The sequence below is a fragment of the Olea europaea genome, chromosome 13 (genome assembly GCF_002742605.1).
Source record: "Olea europaea var. sylvestris chromosome 13, O_europaea_v1, whole genome shotgun sequence".
NCBI classification, from domain to species: domain Eukaryota; kingdom Viridiplantae; phylum Streptophyta; class Magnoliopsida; order Lamiales; family Oleaceae; genus Olea; species Olea europaea.
The window spans coordinates 8,846,088-8,864,217 of NC_036249.1; the positions used below are offsets into that span (position 1 = coordinate 8,846,088).

At 38.3% G+C, this 18,130-nt stretch overlaps 2 protein-coding genes across 3 annotated transcripts; one reads left to right on the forward strand and one right to left on the reverse strand.

Moving 5' to 3' along the window:
• The first annotated feature begins 208 nt into the window (after positions 1 to 208).
• Positions 209 to 2,678, forward strand: LOC111407513 (subtilisin-like protease SBT1.2). The gene has a single exon (XM_023037042.1). It carries the CDS (start codon positions 278 to 280, stop codon positions 2,516 to 2,518), a length of 2,241 nt encoding a protein of 746 aa, XP_022892810.1. The 5' UTR covers positions 209 to 277; the 3' UTR covers positions 2,519 to 2,678.
• A 1,246-nt stretch (positions 2,679 to 3,924) lies between these two features.
• On the reverse strand, positions 3,925 to 17,405 carry LOC111407514. 2 transcript variants are annotated; one of them, XM_023037045.1, is made up of 4 exons: positions 17,097 to 17,405; positions 4,965 to 5,080; positions 4,573 to 4,742; positions 3,925 to 4,482 (listed from the first exon to the last, which is right to left on the reverse strand). In XM_023037045.1, the coding sequence occupies exons 1-4, from the start codon at positions 17,217 to 17,219 to the stop codon at positions 4,226 to 4,228; spliced, it is 666 nt and encodes a 221-aa protein (XP_022892813.1). In that variant the 5' UTR covers positions 17,220 to 17,405; the 3' UTR covers positions 3,925 to 4,225. The 2 variants fall into 2 exon arrangements, with proteins under 2 accessions (XP_022892813.1, XP_022892812.1); XM_023037044.1 differs by having other exon boundaries at positions 3,925 to 4,742.
• Between the last annotated feature and the right edge of the window lie 725 nt (positions 17,406 to 18,130).

The following is an 18,130-nucleotide window of genomic DNA, read 5'->3' on the forward strand; positions in this document are numbered from 1 at the left end:
CGATCTAAAATTGCTCGATTTAAAAAGTAACCAACCAACACGATAACGTCAAGTGCATATTGACAAAAAGGATTTAGAAAAATAAAAATATCATCCAATTTTTTGACAAAAGTCTTCTCAAAGGATGTACAGTATAGGCGTTCCCGCGTGGATGACCAAGTTTTCTTTCTAGATGAGAGAGACAGTAAATACAAAATAACGAAGGGAAATCACTTATAAATAGCTGTATTTTGAAACCCCCGTAAATATTCACAATAGTTCTTGCTGATTAGCAAATATGGATTTCAATTTCATGTTCATTCTCTGTTTCATTTTCATACTAAGTTTTCATCTTCTTGAAACATTTGCAAATAAAACCCCAGAAAAAAACAAATTAGAAACATACATTGTTCAAGTTGTGGCACCTGATACACAAATTTTCACTCAATCAGAAGATCTGAGAAGTTGGTACGATTCATTTTTGCCAACGACTACAGCATCTGTAAGGGAAAATCCGCGCATGATTTTTCCATATACCAATGTACTGAAAGGTTTTGCTGCAAGATTATCTGCTGATGAAGTAAAGGAGATGGAAAAAAAGGCGGGATTCGTGTCTGCTCAGCCCGATAAAGTGTTGCCTCTGCATACAACTCATTCTCCCAAATTCTTGGGGTTAAACCAAAACCCGGGTTTTTGGAAAGATTCAAACTATGGTAAAGGTGTGATCATTGGAGTTATAGATTCCGGAATAGTCCCGGATCATCCATCATTCAATGATGAGGGAGTGCCACCTCCACCGGCTAAATGGAAAGGCAAATGTCAATTCAACGTTTCGGCGTGTAACAACAAACTCATTGGAGCAAGGTTTTTCTTGAGAGGAGATGACACGCCACTAGACATGGATGGCCATGGGACCCACACGGCAAGCACGGCTGCTGGAAACTTCGTAAAAGGGGCGAATGTGTATGGCAATGCTAATGGCACTGCAGCTGGGATTGCCCCACTTGCTCATTTGGCTATTTACAAAGCATGTTCCTTATATTGTTCTGAGAGTGCCGTGTTGGCAGCAATGGATACGGCCATTGATGATGGTGTAGATGTTCTTTCCATTTCTCTCGGAAGACTTACCAACGATTTGTATTCGGACAACATTGTAGTTGGTGCATTTAGTGCAATGGAAAAGGGGATTTTTGTTAGCTGCTCAGCGGGAAACGGTGGCCCATATAATCTCTCTATAGCCCACGAGGCCCCATGGGTTCTCTCTGTCGGTGCTAGCACTATAGACCGAAAGATCAGGGCAACTGCGGTGCTCGGAAATAATAAATCGCACGACGGAGAATCAGCTTTTCAGCCTTTGGATTTTAAATCAGATTTCTTACCTCTTGTTTATGCCGGGATGTTGAATTTGAGTGATCAATATGCACCATATTGTCTCCCAGAAATTTTGAACAAAACCGATATCATCAGAGGGAAGATTGTGGTGTGTGAATTGAGTGAAATTGAAGCAATTGAAATAGGACAAGCGGTAAAGGATTCTGGTGGTGCTGCCATGATTCTCTTGAACAATGAGCGATATGGAAATACTACTATTGCTGAAGCTCATGTCCTTCCAGCGACACGAATCAGTTATGTCGATGGACTAAAAGTCAAAGCTTACATAAACTCGACGTCAAATCCTGTAGCTAAGATTTTGTTCAAAGGAACCTTGATTGGTGATGATCGTGCCCCGGTGGTGGCTGCATTTTCTTCCAGGGGGCCCAACTTCGCCAGCCCCGGAATTCTAAAGCCTGACATTTTAGGTCCAGGTGTAAACATCCTCGCAGCATGGCCCGTCTCTGTGGAAAACAATACCAACACAAAATCTACATTTAACATGTTATCAGGTACCTCAATGTCTTGTCCTCATCTCAGCGGTGTCGTGGCTTTGCTGAAAAGCTCGCACCCTAGTTGGTCTCCAGCCGCCATTAAGTCGGCAATCATGACTACTGCTGACATTGTAAACCTAGCTAGGCGGCCAATTGAAGACGAAAAATTCCTACCTGCCGACATTTTCACCACTGGTTCTGGCCATGTCAACCCGTCAAAGGCCAATGATCCGGGCCTTGTTTACGACATCCGAGCCGAAGAATACATACCATATTTGTGTGGTTTGAATTACACAAACAGACAAGTTGGGACCTTCCTGCAGCGTAGGGTGAATTGCTCGGACGTATCAAGTATACCAGATGGGCAATTAAACTATCCAGCATTTGTTATTATTTTTACAGTTCTATCGAATACTCAAAACTATAGTAGGACAGTAACAAATGTCGGTGAATCTAATTCCTCTTACACCGTCAAAATTTTTCGCCCACTTGGCGTTGATGTGCGCGTTGAGCCCACAACACTGAATTTCTCGGAGCTGAACCAGAAGATGGTATATCGAGTGACATTCAATCGATTGGCTTCTGCCGGAAACAATACTGTTGTTCAAGGTTCTCTGATATGGAATTCAGACAAGCATGCTGTGAGAAGTCCAATAGCAGTTATATTGTCCTAAGATATGTGTTGAGACTATAAATCTGGAATTCTTAATAGACGCCCTGGAATAAGTAAATGCAGTTTCTTTCTCAATTTGAAGTGCTTCCTTGAAATTTACTGTAATGAAGTGGATTTATCATTGCAATATAAGATGCAGATCTAAAAATCTCTAGTCAAAACTTCTGTTATATAACAATCCAATACTCTTGTTTTTTAATTATGAAATGCACATAAATTGTTAATCCAGCAATCCAATACTATTTGCAGTCACTCATTGTCGCAGTCGCCCTACGTGACATGCATGTGGCTGTTAGTGATTTGATATACGAGGTAAGAAAAAGCTATCACATTAATACATTAAATCACAAAACGCCATGTAGGATATCGCGTAGGACAACTATCGTAGTGAACGACTATGAATACCATTACTCTTTTTTTAATCTTATTTTCATTTAGTAAGGCCCAAATTTTCGAATATTACGAATATCCAACAAATGTGAATAGTTAATAGGCTTGTTTTCCAATGAAGATATTTAGAATAGTTGTTGTATGTTAGAAACTGAAATATTTATCCACTTGTGAAGTCAATATGCTCATTCATTCTTCCTTTTAGCGTACTGTAACTGGAGCAAGTGTCAGTATCTACACTATAACTAACAAAATTTTAGTTTCGTTTTCTTCTTTTATTAGGGTTTAGTATTATCTTCTAAACCACTTTTAAACACAATCTAACGTGCTCTTAGATTGTGGCCCATTGAGTTTCTAAACAAAACAAAGTTTTTGAACAATTTTTAGTAAGTGTTGTCGGGATAAGTGTTCCGATGATGCTATGACATGACTTCAATTTATAACGGAATACATGAGATCCAACAAATCCTCATTAGCTAATAACGACACAGCTAACCCATTGCCGACATATTGCTGTTTCTTATTAGCAAAAGTTAACATAAACTATTCTTTGCAAAATTTAAATAATGTCGTTGACAATACTAAAGAGATACAAAATTTAACAAGATACTGAATTTGTTATACCAATATTTCGTGAGGTACCGGTGGTAAAATTGCGACTCGACAACGATGATTAAACATTTATGCGTACTACTTGGGGGAAGTCGGGACCGACGAAGACACCTTAAGCAGTCCAATATAAAAACAGCAAGCTTTTCCTGAAATATACTTGCTTACCTGAATTCATTGCAGCAAATCACTTGGTAGTTAGTACAAGCATTGTATCTTTGCCTTGTGCATTCCAAGCCAATATATCCTAAGACATGACAAGAACAATGATTTTTCTATGGAACGAATCCATGGATGACATAATAAAATAAGACTTCTGTGACATGTACGGTAAGTAACATTGAACAACATTGTCCATGTTTGGTAGAAATTAAAATCAAGATTTTAATCTAAATCAAAGTCAAAAAATAATTTTAACCACGCATTTCATAGTATCCACAACTTTTCAATTATAATTTTATCAACTTTTATCAAAATCTACTAAAGAAATGCATCCAATTTTATACAGAATTTTGATGACAAGATGATTTCTCAGATTACATCATAAACTTATCCCCGAACCTTCCTTCATAGTTGATGCAAAAATCCCATTCCGACTTTTGGAATAAAAAATTGATCCGGCCTCATATCAGGAACGTTCACCCACATACCATCAGGTAGGCAATGGGCTTCTATTCAACTACGGAAACTGGAGCTGCATGTTGACTCCTCAACCAAATCCTGGAGGTACATCAGGATCTTCATCGTTAGGATAACCTGACTGCTTATGCTCCAGAATAGAAGAAAATCCAGGTGGAGGACCAGACTCCAAATTGCCGGGCTCCGATTTAGCCGGTGAGCAAGAGTTTCCTTCTTTTACTTCTTTTATTTCTTTTCCTTTATGAATCGTTGGAATCCCCAGCTTATCATTTGGTTTCTGCACATTGTCGATCTTCTTACTCTGATCTTGATCACTTAACGAAAACCCTGGTGGTTCATTTTGCTCACCATTGGTCACTGTAGCATCAATATCATTGATTGAAACAATAGCATGCACATTATTCTCAAGTGTCTTACCAACAGGCTGCAAATCAACGTGAGAAGATGTCTCCCAATGGTCATTTCCTCCTGGGTTTGATAATTTATTGTAAACTGATTGCACTGTTTCAACTATCTCTGTTTTCATGCCATGCCCAGATCTAATTATGTTCCAGACACCATCGGAAATTTGGCTCATGACTTTTTCCCTAGAATAGAGAAATACAATGAAATAAAACTCTACATATAACCGAATCCCTGCTAACTCGCATAATAAATCAGAAACTTCAATGTTACCATGCTCTTTCCAACAAAAAATACTCATGAAATTTTATAATTACTATAAAAACTTTTATCAGAAATCTAAAGGCTGAGTAGAGAAAAGATAGCTTATTTCCTTTTTAAGTCCATTAATTAGAGAACAACCTTACCCAATCTCTTTATGTATGGCATCAGAAAGTTGCCGTGGTTTCATATTTTCGGCACCTGGATGGTTAAGTGCCGCTGATTTCTTTACCATTGATATGATATTGTTTCGCAACTCTTCCTGGAAAAATCATGTTCAGAAAATCTGAATGGTAAGTACAGAATGAAGAATCAAACAAGAGAGAGAGGAAACCGGTAAAAGGAAAGAAGAAAAAAATTATAGCTCATCCTGCAAAATTCACCAAGTTCAGAGGGGGAAGAAGAATTGAAGAGAGAAGAAAAAGGGGGTTTTATATTATCAATATCAATATATCCATGCTCTAACATAATCAAATCGCATATCATAATTGAGTAAGAAGTAAGAACAAAGATGACCTAGAACATACAAATAAATCATTGAACATGCTCCAAAGGACAAAAGAAAGTATAAGCAAAACTGTCTAAAGCTGCCCTCTGAATTTCTTCTTGCTTGAGCAATAAATCATGAAAATCATAGTTTAAAACAAACAAACTCTATATTCCCAGTCATGCAAGACAATATACAGTCTACTCAAATACCTAAAATCAAGAACCTACGAAAATAAGATAGAAAAACCAGTGTAGTACAAAATTAAGTATTTTATAGTCCCAGAACAGGTCCCCAATAACGGGCTTTTGGTTCACAGTTATGGCTTCTCTTTTTTCCTATTCATTTTTACTCTTTAATGAATTCTTCAACAAAAAGACTGCAGAAGAAGTTTTTTCCAGTGGTATACAAAAGTTTCATTAAAAAAATAAAATAAAATAAAATAAATCATTAACCCTTCCCCAGCATTATAATTTACATTTATAACTTGGCCATAATTATTTGAATATAATATATATAACCATCTGGTAAAAATATGAAAGGTTCTCTCTCTCTATGGGAATATCGTTGTAATAGTTGTGCAATGACATGTAGTCAAATTATAGCTTCCAAATGTAACTAAAACCAGCTGTTAAAAAAATAACTCTGATTGGATAGTGATACACATTATTGTTATCAATATTATTGAAAAAGCAAAAATAAAAAATTGTTTAAGAGATGATTTTCATATACATGTGACCGATAACCATGCATGAAACTCCCAGATTGAATAGATGGGTATTGCTTTCAATGATAACGCCTTCGTTGCTATTAAAAAGGAAGAAACTTACAGTCCTTGACATGCACAGTCAACCTGCTGAAATTTGAGAATAAATATATACAAATCTTTTCATGTCTTTGAGGGGGGTAGAATCTTCAAGTTAAAAAGAATCTGGATGGCATAAATATATACAAATCTTTTCATGTCTTTGAGGGGGTAGAATCTTCAAGTTAAAAAGAATCTGGATGGCAGCCGTCACAAGCATAAGTCATTATAATGGCAAATATTTACAAAGTTTCCTGTATTACGTCTTATGCCAAAGAGGTTGACTTATATAGATAGTGAACTTATTTAATCAACCAAAGATGGTCATTTTCTGATTCATTTCCTTCCGATGGTGATTCCTTTTTTTTTTTTATTATTGTTATTGTTATTGTTATTGTTATTGTTATTGTTATTGTTATTGTTTTTTTCCCCTTTTCTAGTAGTTCCTCTCTGATTGGCTACACGATTGAATATTGACGCATGAAAAAGCAAATATTTGTATACATCAGAATCTAAAATTTCCCTATTGTCAGGAGAAAAATTCTGCAACTCAACAAAGCGATTCCTCCATTAGTAGTCACATTTTCATTGCTATCAATGCCATTAAAATACAAACAAAATGCAAATATCATTTAATTTTGTATAGAAGCCAGATATAGCAATATGGATAGCGAGTAGATTGGAACAAACAACAGCTATGAATTACCACTGAAGAATAGAATATCTTTTGAATGAAAAAATTCTCAGTGACAAAACACAAGCCGCCAAGTTTAAATCCAAGTGCATCTAGTCAAACATCTAGCTTTTAAAGCCTATTGAAGTCAAAATCCATCAAAAGGATAAGAGAAAAATGAAGAAAGGAAAGATTTTCGTTTCTTTATTCAACCCAAGGTCCCAAACAATACAAGAACAAACAAACCACAGTAATGAAATCTTAGGTAGTGTTTGATTGGAGGTGGAATTCCATGGAAAATGGAATTGGAATTCCACCTTCCAATTTAACCTTGTTTGGTAGCCATTTTTTCCCCTAGAATTGAATTTCCATCTTTGATGCCACATAAGTCAATTTCCATGAATTCAAGGACAAGTTCTCACCAAAATGGTGAGAATTGGAATTCCCGGTTTCTGTAGCATTTTTTATTTTTTTCGATTTTCTTTTTTAAATTTTTTTGGCAATGGAAACAAATTCTAAGAATTATTGTAAAAAAATATTTTCCTTTAATTGACAATTTCCATGTAAAATAAAGTCAAACGAATATCAAAAGATAGATTTTTTTTTTTTATTATTTTTTATTTTTTTTGGAAATGAGAACAAATTTCATCCCCAACACCAGTAAATTCTATCCCTTTAATTGACAAACACTTTTATTTCAACATTTTCCACGTGGAAAATTATACCATTCAAACACAATAATTTACAATTCTCAGGAAAATAATTTCTAGGCAATTCAATTCTCTAGAATTCGTTTTCTAAGTAATTCAATTCCATTTTTGCAATCAAACGGACCCTTAGAGAAAGCAATGTAGTTGATAACTACTAGCCATAGAATTCTTCCCACAGTTTCTACTCTCCTCTCCATCTGGGCTTTGCAGTCATATGTTGCAAAATGATGAGGCATACAAAAGAAAAGAGTAAAGGACCACATGATTTCATCCCTTCCCCATGTGCAAAGTCATTGTGTAACACTACAGTTAGGAGGATGAATTTGTGAGATAAGTCACATCTATTCCCCAAATATTCCTTGCTTCTGTCCACTGTTGTTATCCAACTCAACACTGTCGACAAGAAAAATAAAAATTCTGAAAATCTTTCCTAGAAGTAAAATCCATACCCATATTCTTTTTATGCCATAACTTATGGTATGGCAGAAGAGAGACGTGGGAGTGTTTTAGGAGTGAAGAGCAGATACAAAGGTCCAGCAAGCATTGCTTATTGCTATGTGAAATAAGATGCCATTATAGAGAGTCCCTGAGCATACAACCCTGACATACTTGCTAAGTGCTATCAGACATGAATGACAGCTTTAGCCTCAAAACAATTTTAGTAGTTTACAAGAACTACACGTGAAGTATAGCTGTTTCCTTCCTATGCAAGAAAGTAGAAACTATCAATGCCCTGTGAGATAAGATGCCAACCTTGTAAGTTGTAAGAGTCCCTAACGGTGCACCCGTACAAGTACTCCAAATTTTACAACACAGTATGAGAAAAGATAGCCTTAGCCTCAAAACAGTTATAGTAGCTTGTCACAATATCTATATGCATGTGCAGTATTTTTCTTCCTAAGCTGCACAATTTACATTAATCATGCTCACAAAATGTAGTCACTCTAACAAGGAAGACATTGATTCTTATTTTTTTTCCAAATTTCAAGTCATGGTTCATCTGCATTAGTAAGTCCATAATCTTTTCTACCACGTCAATGAACACAAATAATTATTTTGTGTGCCTGAAAAGGAAGGATCTTTTCTCCTTTAGATTGCAGAACAATTCCAGACCCTAACTAACACATTGGCAACTCACATTAGTTCCACTCATTAAGAATAAGCTGGAAAGTAACGACGAAATTGAACATAACAACCCTCAAAGCTTATCACCACCTTATCAAAGCCCATCACCAACTGATAGGAATCGATCACCTCAAAATTTAGCTTAGAATCTCTATTAACTTGTATTGTTATCTTTATCACTTTTTCCAGTTATCTTTATCGTTGTATAGTTATCCTCTCATTTCCAACTATAAATATGTACCATGAAACTGATAAGCCCCCGATCACATTCACCTACACTAGACGCAAGGAGAGAAACAATTGCACCAAGGAGTGACCTAAAATATCAAACGGGCACGAAATCTTCCAGAAGTTCATTTGGGCCCACTTATTCTGTTATAGTGAGTTGTTTCGAATTTGTTAGCAAATTAGTTAGATTAGTTACGGGAAGGGCTATATGTAAGGGTGGGGAAGAATGGTAGAGGAATCGAGAATTTACTAAGTTCTATAGTGGAGAATTTCCAGCTTCTCGAAGTGCTAGTTTATCACGTCTCATTTGTAATTTCCGGCTTACCTTTCATATTGAATAAATCAGAGAAAATCCCCAAATGACTTCTGTTCATCACCTTCTTTGCACAATCCCAATCACCCCTATCAAATTGGTATTAGAGCATCATGACTCTCACCGTTCGAGTTGTAGTGCTGGAACAAGTGGTGAACAATCATCTTGAAATTTAGACAAGAATGGCGACTATGAGGACTGAAATTCATCAGCTACGCTCCGAGTTGATGGAAAAACTTGATTTCGTGCTCCGGTCTTGGGACAGCCAGGAACGGGACAGGAAGGAAAAGGGGATTGCCACCAACCAACTGACCTTTTCACCATGTACTGGGGAGACTCAGGCAAGTTCGGAGAAAATTCAGAGCAGCGGGGGAGCGATCGAAACTGGGTGGCGTTGGGATCCGCGGGTACGTCGACTGGACATGCCTGTATTTGATGGTCAAGACCCAGATGGATGGGTCTTTTGTGTGGAACGCTACTTTGCCATTAACCGGATGACAGAGGAAGAGAAGAAAGAGGCAGCTACGGTTTGCCTGGAGGGAGAAGCTTTGGCCTGGTACCAATGGGAAGATTAACGCAGAATCGCTGAGAATTGGGAGGAGTTGAAACTCCAACTGCTACGACGGTTCCGTTCATCACAGGACGGGACCCTCTGCGCCCAATTTTTGGCCCTCTGACAAACCACTACTGGTCACACCACCGTTCAGGACTACCGTCGGCAATTTGAGCAGCTAGCATCGCCGTTACGAAGCGTCTCAGAGGAGGTCCTGGAGAGTGCTTTCATTAACGGGTTGAAGGTTGAAGTCCAGTTGCTTAATCCGGTGGGCCTGGAGTAGATTATGGAGGTGGCTTTCCAGGTTGAAGAGAGGAATAATGTGATTCGGTACGGCCCAACCAGTCTCGGCCCATTTAAATCCAAAACTACTCAACTGGGCTATAATCCCTATCCAGCCCAACCCCCAAACTCATATGTAAAGGCAGCAACACCAGTGAGCCCCAATTTTCATCGCTCCACTTCCGTTCCCAGGAACTCTCCATCCTGTCCCTTCAAACGGCTTACTGATGCAAAGATACAGTCCAAAAGGGAAAGGGGATTGTGCTACCGTTGTGATGAGAAATTCATTGTGGGTCATCGATGTAAGAACAAGGAGCTCCATGTGATGGTGATAAGGGAGCTTGAGGAAGAGCAACCAGCTGACACCGAAATTTCGACCGCACAGGAGGTGTTGGACGGCGACACACAGGAAGTGGTCGGGAAAGCGTGGGCCGAAGTGGGTAATGATGTGGAATTGTCCCTTAATTCAGTGGTGGGTCTCACTACTCCAGAAACTATGAAGTTAAAGGGCTCGATGGGAACAAAGGAAGTAGTGGTACTCATTGACTGTGGGGCCTCTCACAACTTTATTTCAGCAGAATTGGTCCAACAACTGGGTCTTCCACTGTCCAGAACCATGGGATATGGCGTCATCATGGGGACTGGGTTAACAGTTAAAGGAGAAGGCATATGCAAGGGGTACGACTGCAGATACAAAATTTCGCTGTAGAAGAGGATTTTCTCCCATTAGAGTTGGGAAGTTCAAATGTTATTCTGGGGATGCAATGGCTGCGATCAATGGGGGAAATGAGTGTAAACTAGAGAGAGCTGACTATGACGTTTAGTGTAGTTGGCATTAAGGTTACATTAATCGGGGACCCCAGTTTGAGCAAGACATTGGTCTCCCTTAAATCAATGCTGAAGGCATTCAGAGCACAAGGAGAGGGTGTGGTATTAGAACTGGGGAACATTTATGTCCAGGCTGAGATGACTCTTTCGGACCCCCCGGAAGTAATTAGCAAAGTATTGCGTGGTTTTGCTGAGGTGTTTGAATGTCCCAACCATCTTCCCCCTTCGAGAACCCGGGATCATGCCATTACTTTACACCCAGGATCTGCCTCAATCAACGTTCGACCATACCGTTATCCCCATTTCCAGAAAAACGAAATTGAAAAGCTTGTGCGGGAAATGTTGGCTGCAGGCCTTATCCAGCCAAGTATCAGTCCATCCTCAAGCCCGGTGTTATTGGTAAAGAAGAAAGACGAGAGATGGAGGTTTTGCGTCGACGAGTTGCTGGATGAGCTCGGAAGGGCGACTGTATTCTCCAAGATTGATCTAAAATCAGGGTACCACCAAATTCGGGTGAAGCTGGAGGATGTGCCGAAAACTGCTTTTCGGACCCACGAGGGGCACTATGAGTTCCTCGTTATGCCGTTCGGTCTAAAGAACGCCCTTGCCACATTCTAGTCTATCACGAATGACATTTTCAGAAACTACCTTGGGAAATTTGTTTTGGTATTCTTCGATGATATTCTAGTTTACAGTCGGACGATGGAGGAGCATGTAGTCCATTTGAAGGTAGTGTTGCAATTGCTTGTGGAAAATCAGCTCTATGCTAATAAGAAGAAATGCCTTTTCGGTAAGAAGGAATTGGATTACCTAGGTCACATCATTTCTGGAAATGGAGTAGCTGTTGATGAAGCCAAGGTGGAAGCCATGAGGGGATGGCCTAGGCCAAAGTCTACCAGGGAGTTAAGAGGATTTCTGGGGTTGACAGGTATTACCGTCGATTTGTCAAGGGATATGGAAGTATAGCGTGGCCTTTGACACAACAATTAAAAAAGGACAGTTTCGGGTGGAATGATGAAGCAGAGGTTGCCTTTGTCAAATTAAGACAATCAATGACAACGGTACCTCTATTGGGGATGCCAGACTTTTCACAGCCCTTTATCGTTGTAACTGATGCATCCGATTTTTGTTTAGGCGCTGTTCTTATGCAAAACAGGCGGCCAATTGTTTATTTCAGTCAGGTACTTCCACCACGGGTTCAAAGTAAGTCCATTTACGAACGGGAGCTCATGGCCATCGTGTTAGCTATGCAAAAATGGAGGCGTTATTTATTGGGGCGAAAATTTGTAGTTCGAACGGATCAGCGCAGCCTCAAATTTCTGTTGGAGCAACGGGAAGTGAATATGGAATATCAGAAGTGGCTGACCAAGCTCTTGGGATTCGACTTTAACATTGAATACAAATCGGGGCTGGAAAATAAGGCGGCTGATGCTCTCTCCCAAATGGATGCTGCCACTCTAATTTGCTATGAGTGTTTCCAGTGCAATTCATCTTCACGAGGTACTAAAGGCAGTCGAAGAGGATGCTGAATTGAGGACAATTGTGACCACCTTGCGTAGTGGTCACTCGGGCCCCCCAGACTACACCTTGGTCCAAGGAAACTTGCTTTACAATAACAGGTTAGTGCTGCCCAAAGATTATTCCTCGGTTAAGATAGCATTACATGAAGGCCATGATACGAAAACAGCAGGGCATGGCGGGTTTTTAAAAACATTCCGACGAATAGCTGAGAGTGTGTATTGGCAGGGGATGAAGGACATTAGGGCGTATGTGGCAGCTTCTGCGGTCTGTCAACAAACAAATATTCCACCCTGGCCCCAACTAGGTTGCTTCAACCCTTGCTGGTGCCTGATAAAGTATGGGAAGATATATCAATGGATTTCATAGAAGGATTGCAAAGATGAGAGGGGTTCGATTCCAATATGGTTGTGGTTGACCGCTTGAGTAAGTATGCACACTTCATTGGGTTGAAACACTCCTTCACAGCCCCAACCATGGCAGTTACTTTTATCAAGGAGGTAGCCCGGCTGCATGGGTTCCCTCGTTCCATTGTTTCCGACCGTAACAAGGTATTTGTGAGTCAATTCTGGAATGAACTCTTCAAGTTGCAGGGGACTAAACTAAAGTACAACTCTGCCTATCATCCCCAGACAGACGGGCAGTCGGAGGTCGTCAACAAGGGGGTGGAAACATATCTGAGGTTCTTTGCCTCAGTTCAGCCTCGCAAATGGTACCACTTCCTTCATTGGGCTAAATATTCCTATAATACCTCTTTCCATGTATCGGCGCAACTCACCCCATTTCGAATACTTTATGGGCATGATCCTCCCCCATTGATACGATTTGATAAGGGGACCACAGCCATCTCGTCCCTTGAACAGCAAATGTTGGAACGAGACCAAGTATTGGAGGAATTAAAAGTGCACCTACATAGAGCTCAACAACAGATGAAGTTATCAGCTGATAAACATCGCAGGGCCATGGTCTTTGATACGGGGGATTAGGTGTGTGTGAAAATGAGACCATATAGACGCCGATCGCTGGTTGCTCGATCCCATGAAAAGTTTGCCTCAAGGTACTTTGGTCCCTTTAAAGTATTGGCAAAAGTGGGTCAGGTAGCATATCGACTAGCATTACCAACACACACTCGCGTCCACCCGGTATTCCATGTGTCTCAACTGAGAAAGGTTGTTAGAGATGCACATATTGTCTCACCATTACCGCTACAACTGGGAGAAGACTGGGAAATGCTAGTGGAACTAGAATTTGTACTTGGATACAGGCCACATCATGAGAAGACATCAGCAGGAATGGAAGTCTTAATTCAATGGAAAGGTTTATCACCAATGGAAGCAACATGGGAACCATTTGACTTGATCAATAAGCAGTTTTTTACTTTCCACCTTGAGGACAAAGTGGCTGCAAAGGGGGGGGGGGTATTTGATAAGCCCCCGATCAGATTCACCTACACTAGACTCAAGGAGAGAAACAATTGCACCAAGGAGTGACCTAAAATATCAAACGGGCACAGAATCTTCCAGAAGTTCATTTGGGCCCACTTATTCTGTTATAATGAGTTGTTTCGAATTTGTTAGCAAATTAGTTAGATTAGTTACGGGAAGGGTTATATGTAAGGGTGGGGAAGAATGGTAGAGGTATCTAGAATTTACTAAGTTCCATAGTGGAGAATTTCCAGCTTCTCGAAGTGCTGGTTTACCACGTCTCATTTGTAATTTCCGGCTTACCTTTCATATTGAATAAATCAGAGAAAATCCCCAAAAGACTTCTGTTCATCACCTTCTTTGCACAATCCCAATCACTCCTATCAGAAACACAATCATTTCGTATCAATGAAATATTGAAATTTAGTATGCTTCTACTCTTTACATGGTATCTGAGATACTCACAAGTTCTTCTTCATAACAACTTTTATTTGATAGGTCTTCTTCATAACAACTTCTGGTCCTCCCATTTTCGGCCCACTTCCTCTATTTCTTCTCTTGTCATCCTCTCCAATATTCTCGTTAATAACCGAAACCACTGTTATCCAAAACATACTCCTCCTTTTATAATTTAGTGCAAATCAACGCTAACACTTAACTCCCTCTCTGCCTCACCTCTTCCAACTACTTTTCATAGAAGGTGCAATTCACCTCTCATTTCTATGATCTTAATCTCATGGGATTTTTCGATGGCACATCTTATCCTCCCAAACTATCACAACCAAAGATGTCCAAACCACAAATCATGCCTTCCCACGTCTGCTGTCTTAAAAAAGCTATATATAGCCTCAAATAGGCAACTCATGCCTGGTACACCGAGCTTAAAGGTTTTCTTCTATATTGCAGCTTCAAAAATTCTAGGAGTGGCTCATCCCTCTTCCTATTCTACTCTAAATTTATTAGTCTCTACTTCCTGATCTATATTGACACCTCCTTATCACCGAAAATGATAATGATGTTGTATCACATTTCATTGATGCCTTCTTTATGCGCTTTTGGGTATAAAATTTAGGTCTCTTAGCTACTTACTTGGCGACGAGTAGATTCAATCATCCTCTGGTATGTTCCTTTGTCAACATAAATAAATTAGGGATTTTTTTCTTGCTCCAAAATGGCAGGTGTCTAAAAATGTGACACACCTGTGTCTAGTACCTCTCTCACTCTTCATGATGGTTTCCCTCCAGCTAATGCCACTCTATATCGCCAAGTGGTTGGTGCCATCCAATACCTCTCTCTCACTCGTTCGCATGTTTCTTTTGAGGTAAATAAACTATCTCAATTCATGCACCGCACCTATACTAATCATTGGTCAGGTGTCAAAAGAATTCCTTGCTACCTCAAATATACCATTCACTAAGGCTTACTCCTTTCCAAACACTTCAACCTCAGCTTCACAACCTTTACCGATGTCTATTAGGCTAGTAATCATGATTACCTAACTCCAGTTCTGCTTACATTATATATCTTGGTGGGGGTGCTCTGAAAAGCAGAGTACAATTGCTAGATTCTCTTGTAAGGGTGAATATCGTACCCTTGTCTCTTGCTCAACTTAGGTTATTTGGATATAAAATATATCACGGGAGCTCAATTGCAATTACCTCATCGCCCTACCATATTTTATAAAAATATTAGAGCTACATCTTTCACAGTCCACATGAAGCACATTAGTATCGATTATTATTTTGTGTGTAATTATGCCACAAGTGGCTCATTTGCTGTCTCCTGTATTTTCTCTAATGTCATCTGGCTCATACAATTATCTACTGCCATGTTCACACATTATCCAAGATTGGAATCTCCAATGGGAACTCCATCTTGGGGGGCTTACTAAAAATATGCTGGAAAGTAACAAGAAGATTGAAGATAACAACTCTCAAAACTTATCACCAGCTTATCAAAGCTCATCACCAACTGAAAAGGATTGATCACCTCAACAACATCTATATTAGAGTCTTACCAGCTTGTATTTTTATCTTAATCACTTTGTATAGTTATCTTTATTGTTTGAATAGGCATCATCACATTGTCAACTATGAATATGTATCATCTACGAATATGGCGCACCGACATGTACACGTGTGTCCAACACAATACTTTTTCAAAAAAACATTGACACGACACACCATCGACACGTTGATTAAGTCATTTAAAATTCTTCATTTATATAGTATAAATTCAGTTTTACGCTTATTTTAAATTTTTCTTATTGAAATCTTTTAAATGTGGGTACCTATTGTTATTTCCTAAAAATTTTGAGTTAAAAATATATAATATTTCTAGTGAAAAAGGAAAAATGATTATAGTAAAGTATGCGAAGAGTGTCGATATCGACACGCCGGAAAAGAAAAATAATTATGGTAGAATGTTCGAAGAGTATCGGTATGGACAAATGTCAAACACGGATACGCTATCTTAGTTGAAGTATCCATGTTACAACTGAGTGTGCATTCATTTCACATTAATGAAATATTGAAATGTATTATCCTAACTAAAATTAAAAAGGCAAACAGATATTGTCATGACGAACTCCAATCACCATATCATTACCCACCAACAATCAGTGTATTCTAGAATATTCTGCAGCTATTCTATAAATTCAGCAAGGAGGATGAAAGGCATGTTGAAAATTGTTAGCCTTGGGCAAAACAGAATTTCACTCATTTTCTCTCTAAATCTCTATCTCAGTTCTATCTCTCTTTCTGAATCTGCTTCTCTTCTTCCCTTCTTCCCCCTCTGATTCTGTCCTTTCTCTGTTTTCAGTTATTCTTTGTTATTTCTGTGTAATTTTCAGTTCAATTAACAGATTTCCAGCTCGAGTTATCGATTCCCAGCTGAATTGATCCATTATTGTGTTGATTTGAATTGCATTTTATTTGGTTTTGCTTGAAATTGAGCTCCAACCATTACAGATATATACAAAAGAGGAAAGTAATGCTATTCATGGTAAGGGCCACCAGTAATCGCCCGACGTGACATAAATGTGACATTTTGTTATTTAATATAGGAGCCACGAGACAATAAAAAACTAGTACATTAATGCATCGAATAACAAAATATCACATGTTCACTATCGGTAGTCTTCAATGTAATAGCATTGTTCTGTACGAAATTATTCCTATGCATAGCGTGTAGCAGTCAATCAAAATTGAGGAGAACACTTCTTCCACATTTAGCTCAAAGTCGTTTCATCACTTTTCAAATAAACCCTAGGTACTTAAATTAATCAATTCAATTGCTTAAATATATACATACATACATAGACATATACTCACATTTTCTTTGAGTTTACGGACAATTTTAACACGGAGTCTATCAAAATCTCCGTCGTCTTTGAGCTTCGATATAACATCTTCCACTTTGATATTGCCTTCTCTCACATCACCATTGTTTTCCATTGAAAAGATATATAGATTGCATAGCAATACAAACAGTAACACGATTTGAGGGCAAAATCAACGAAATAAAAAGGTAGGTTGCTCTGTGATTATGGTGGGGCACTTGTCCAGAAAATTTAGGCTGGTTAGAGAGACTCGAGCAAATTAAAAGGTCGGGTCAGGGTAGAAAGATTTGGGGATACTCAAAGAAATATCCTTAATTTTGGAGTGCTTTTAAAAAATTATTATTATTATAAATATGAATTAAAATACAGATATTATAATTTCACCTAGTTATCATCATAAGAAATACAGTGGAAATAGCCGACAGAGGACACCAAAAAAAAACAAAAAAAAAATATATTTTATTCGATTACAAATTACATATTTCATAGTTATTCAATAAAAAAGAAAGCAATATGCTAATTTTTAACAATAGTTACTGTTTTAGCCTCTATTTGGACTCCATTAAAAATAGATTTTGAGAGAATTATATTTTGGAATAGTGATTTTTAGAAGAATGTATGGTTAAAATATAAGGAAAAATTTCATGTTTACGTGTAATATTATTTTATTGCAGAATGTGCGATTGAAAATAAAAAGGGAATTTTTTTTTTTTCAAAAATGGAGCACGTAGAGGGTTTAATTCCTTATTGAAATGTTGAAATCATAAAAATAATTTTCACCTTAATTTTGATGTTGTTGAGGTTTTTTGGTTATAGTGCATATGAAATTTCATCTTTAAATTAATTGTTTTAAATTAGTATATATTGAAGGGGAAAAATCACAACTCAGGTAATAAAATCACAATTATACAATTAATGGTCACATATACATACTTATATGTCACAACTTATTTATTGGTGACATATTATCCAATTAACCCTTTTTTATTTCTTTTCTTATTTTTTAAGTCTTGTAATTTTATTTTA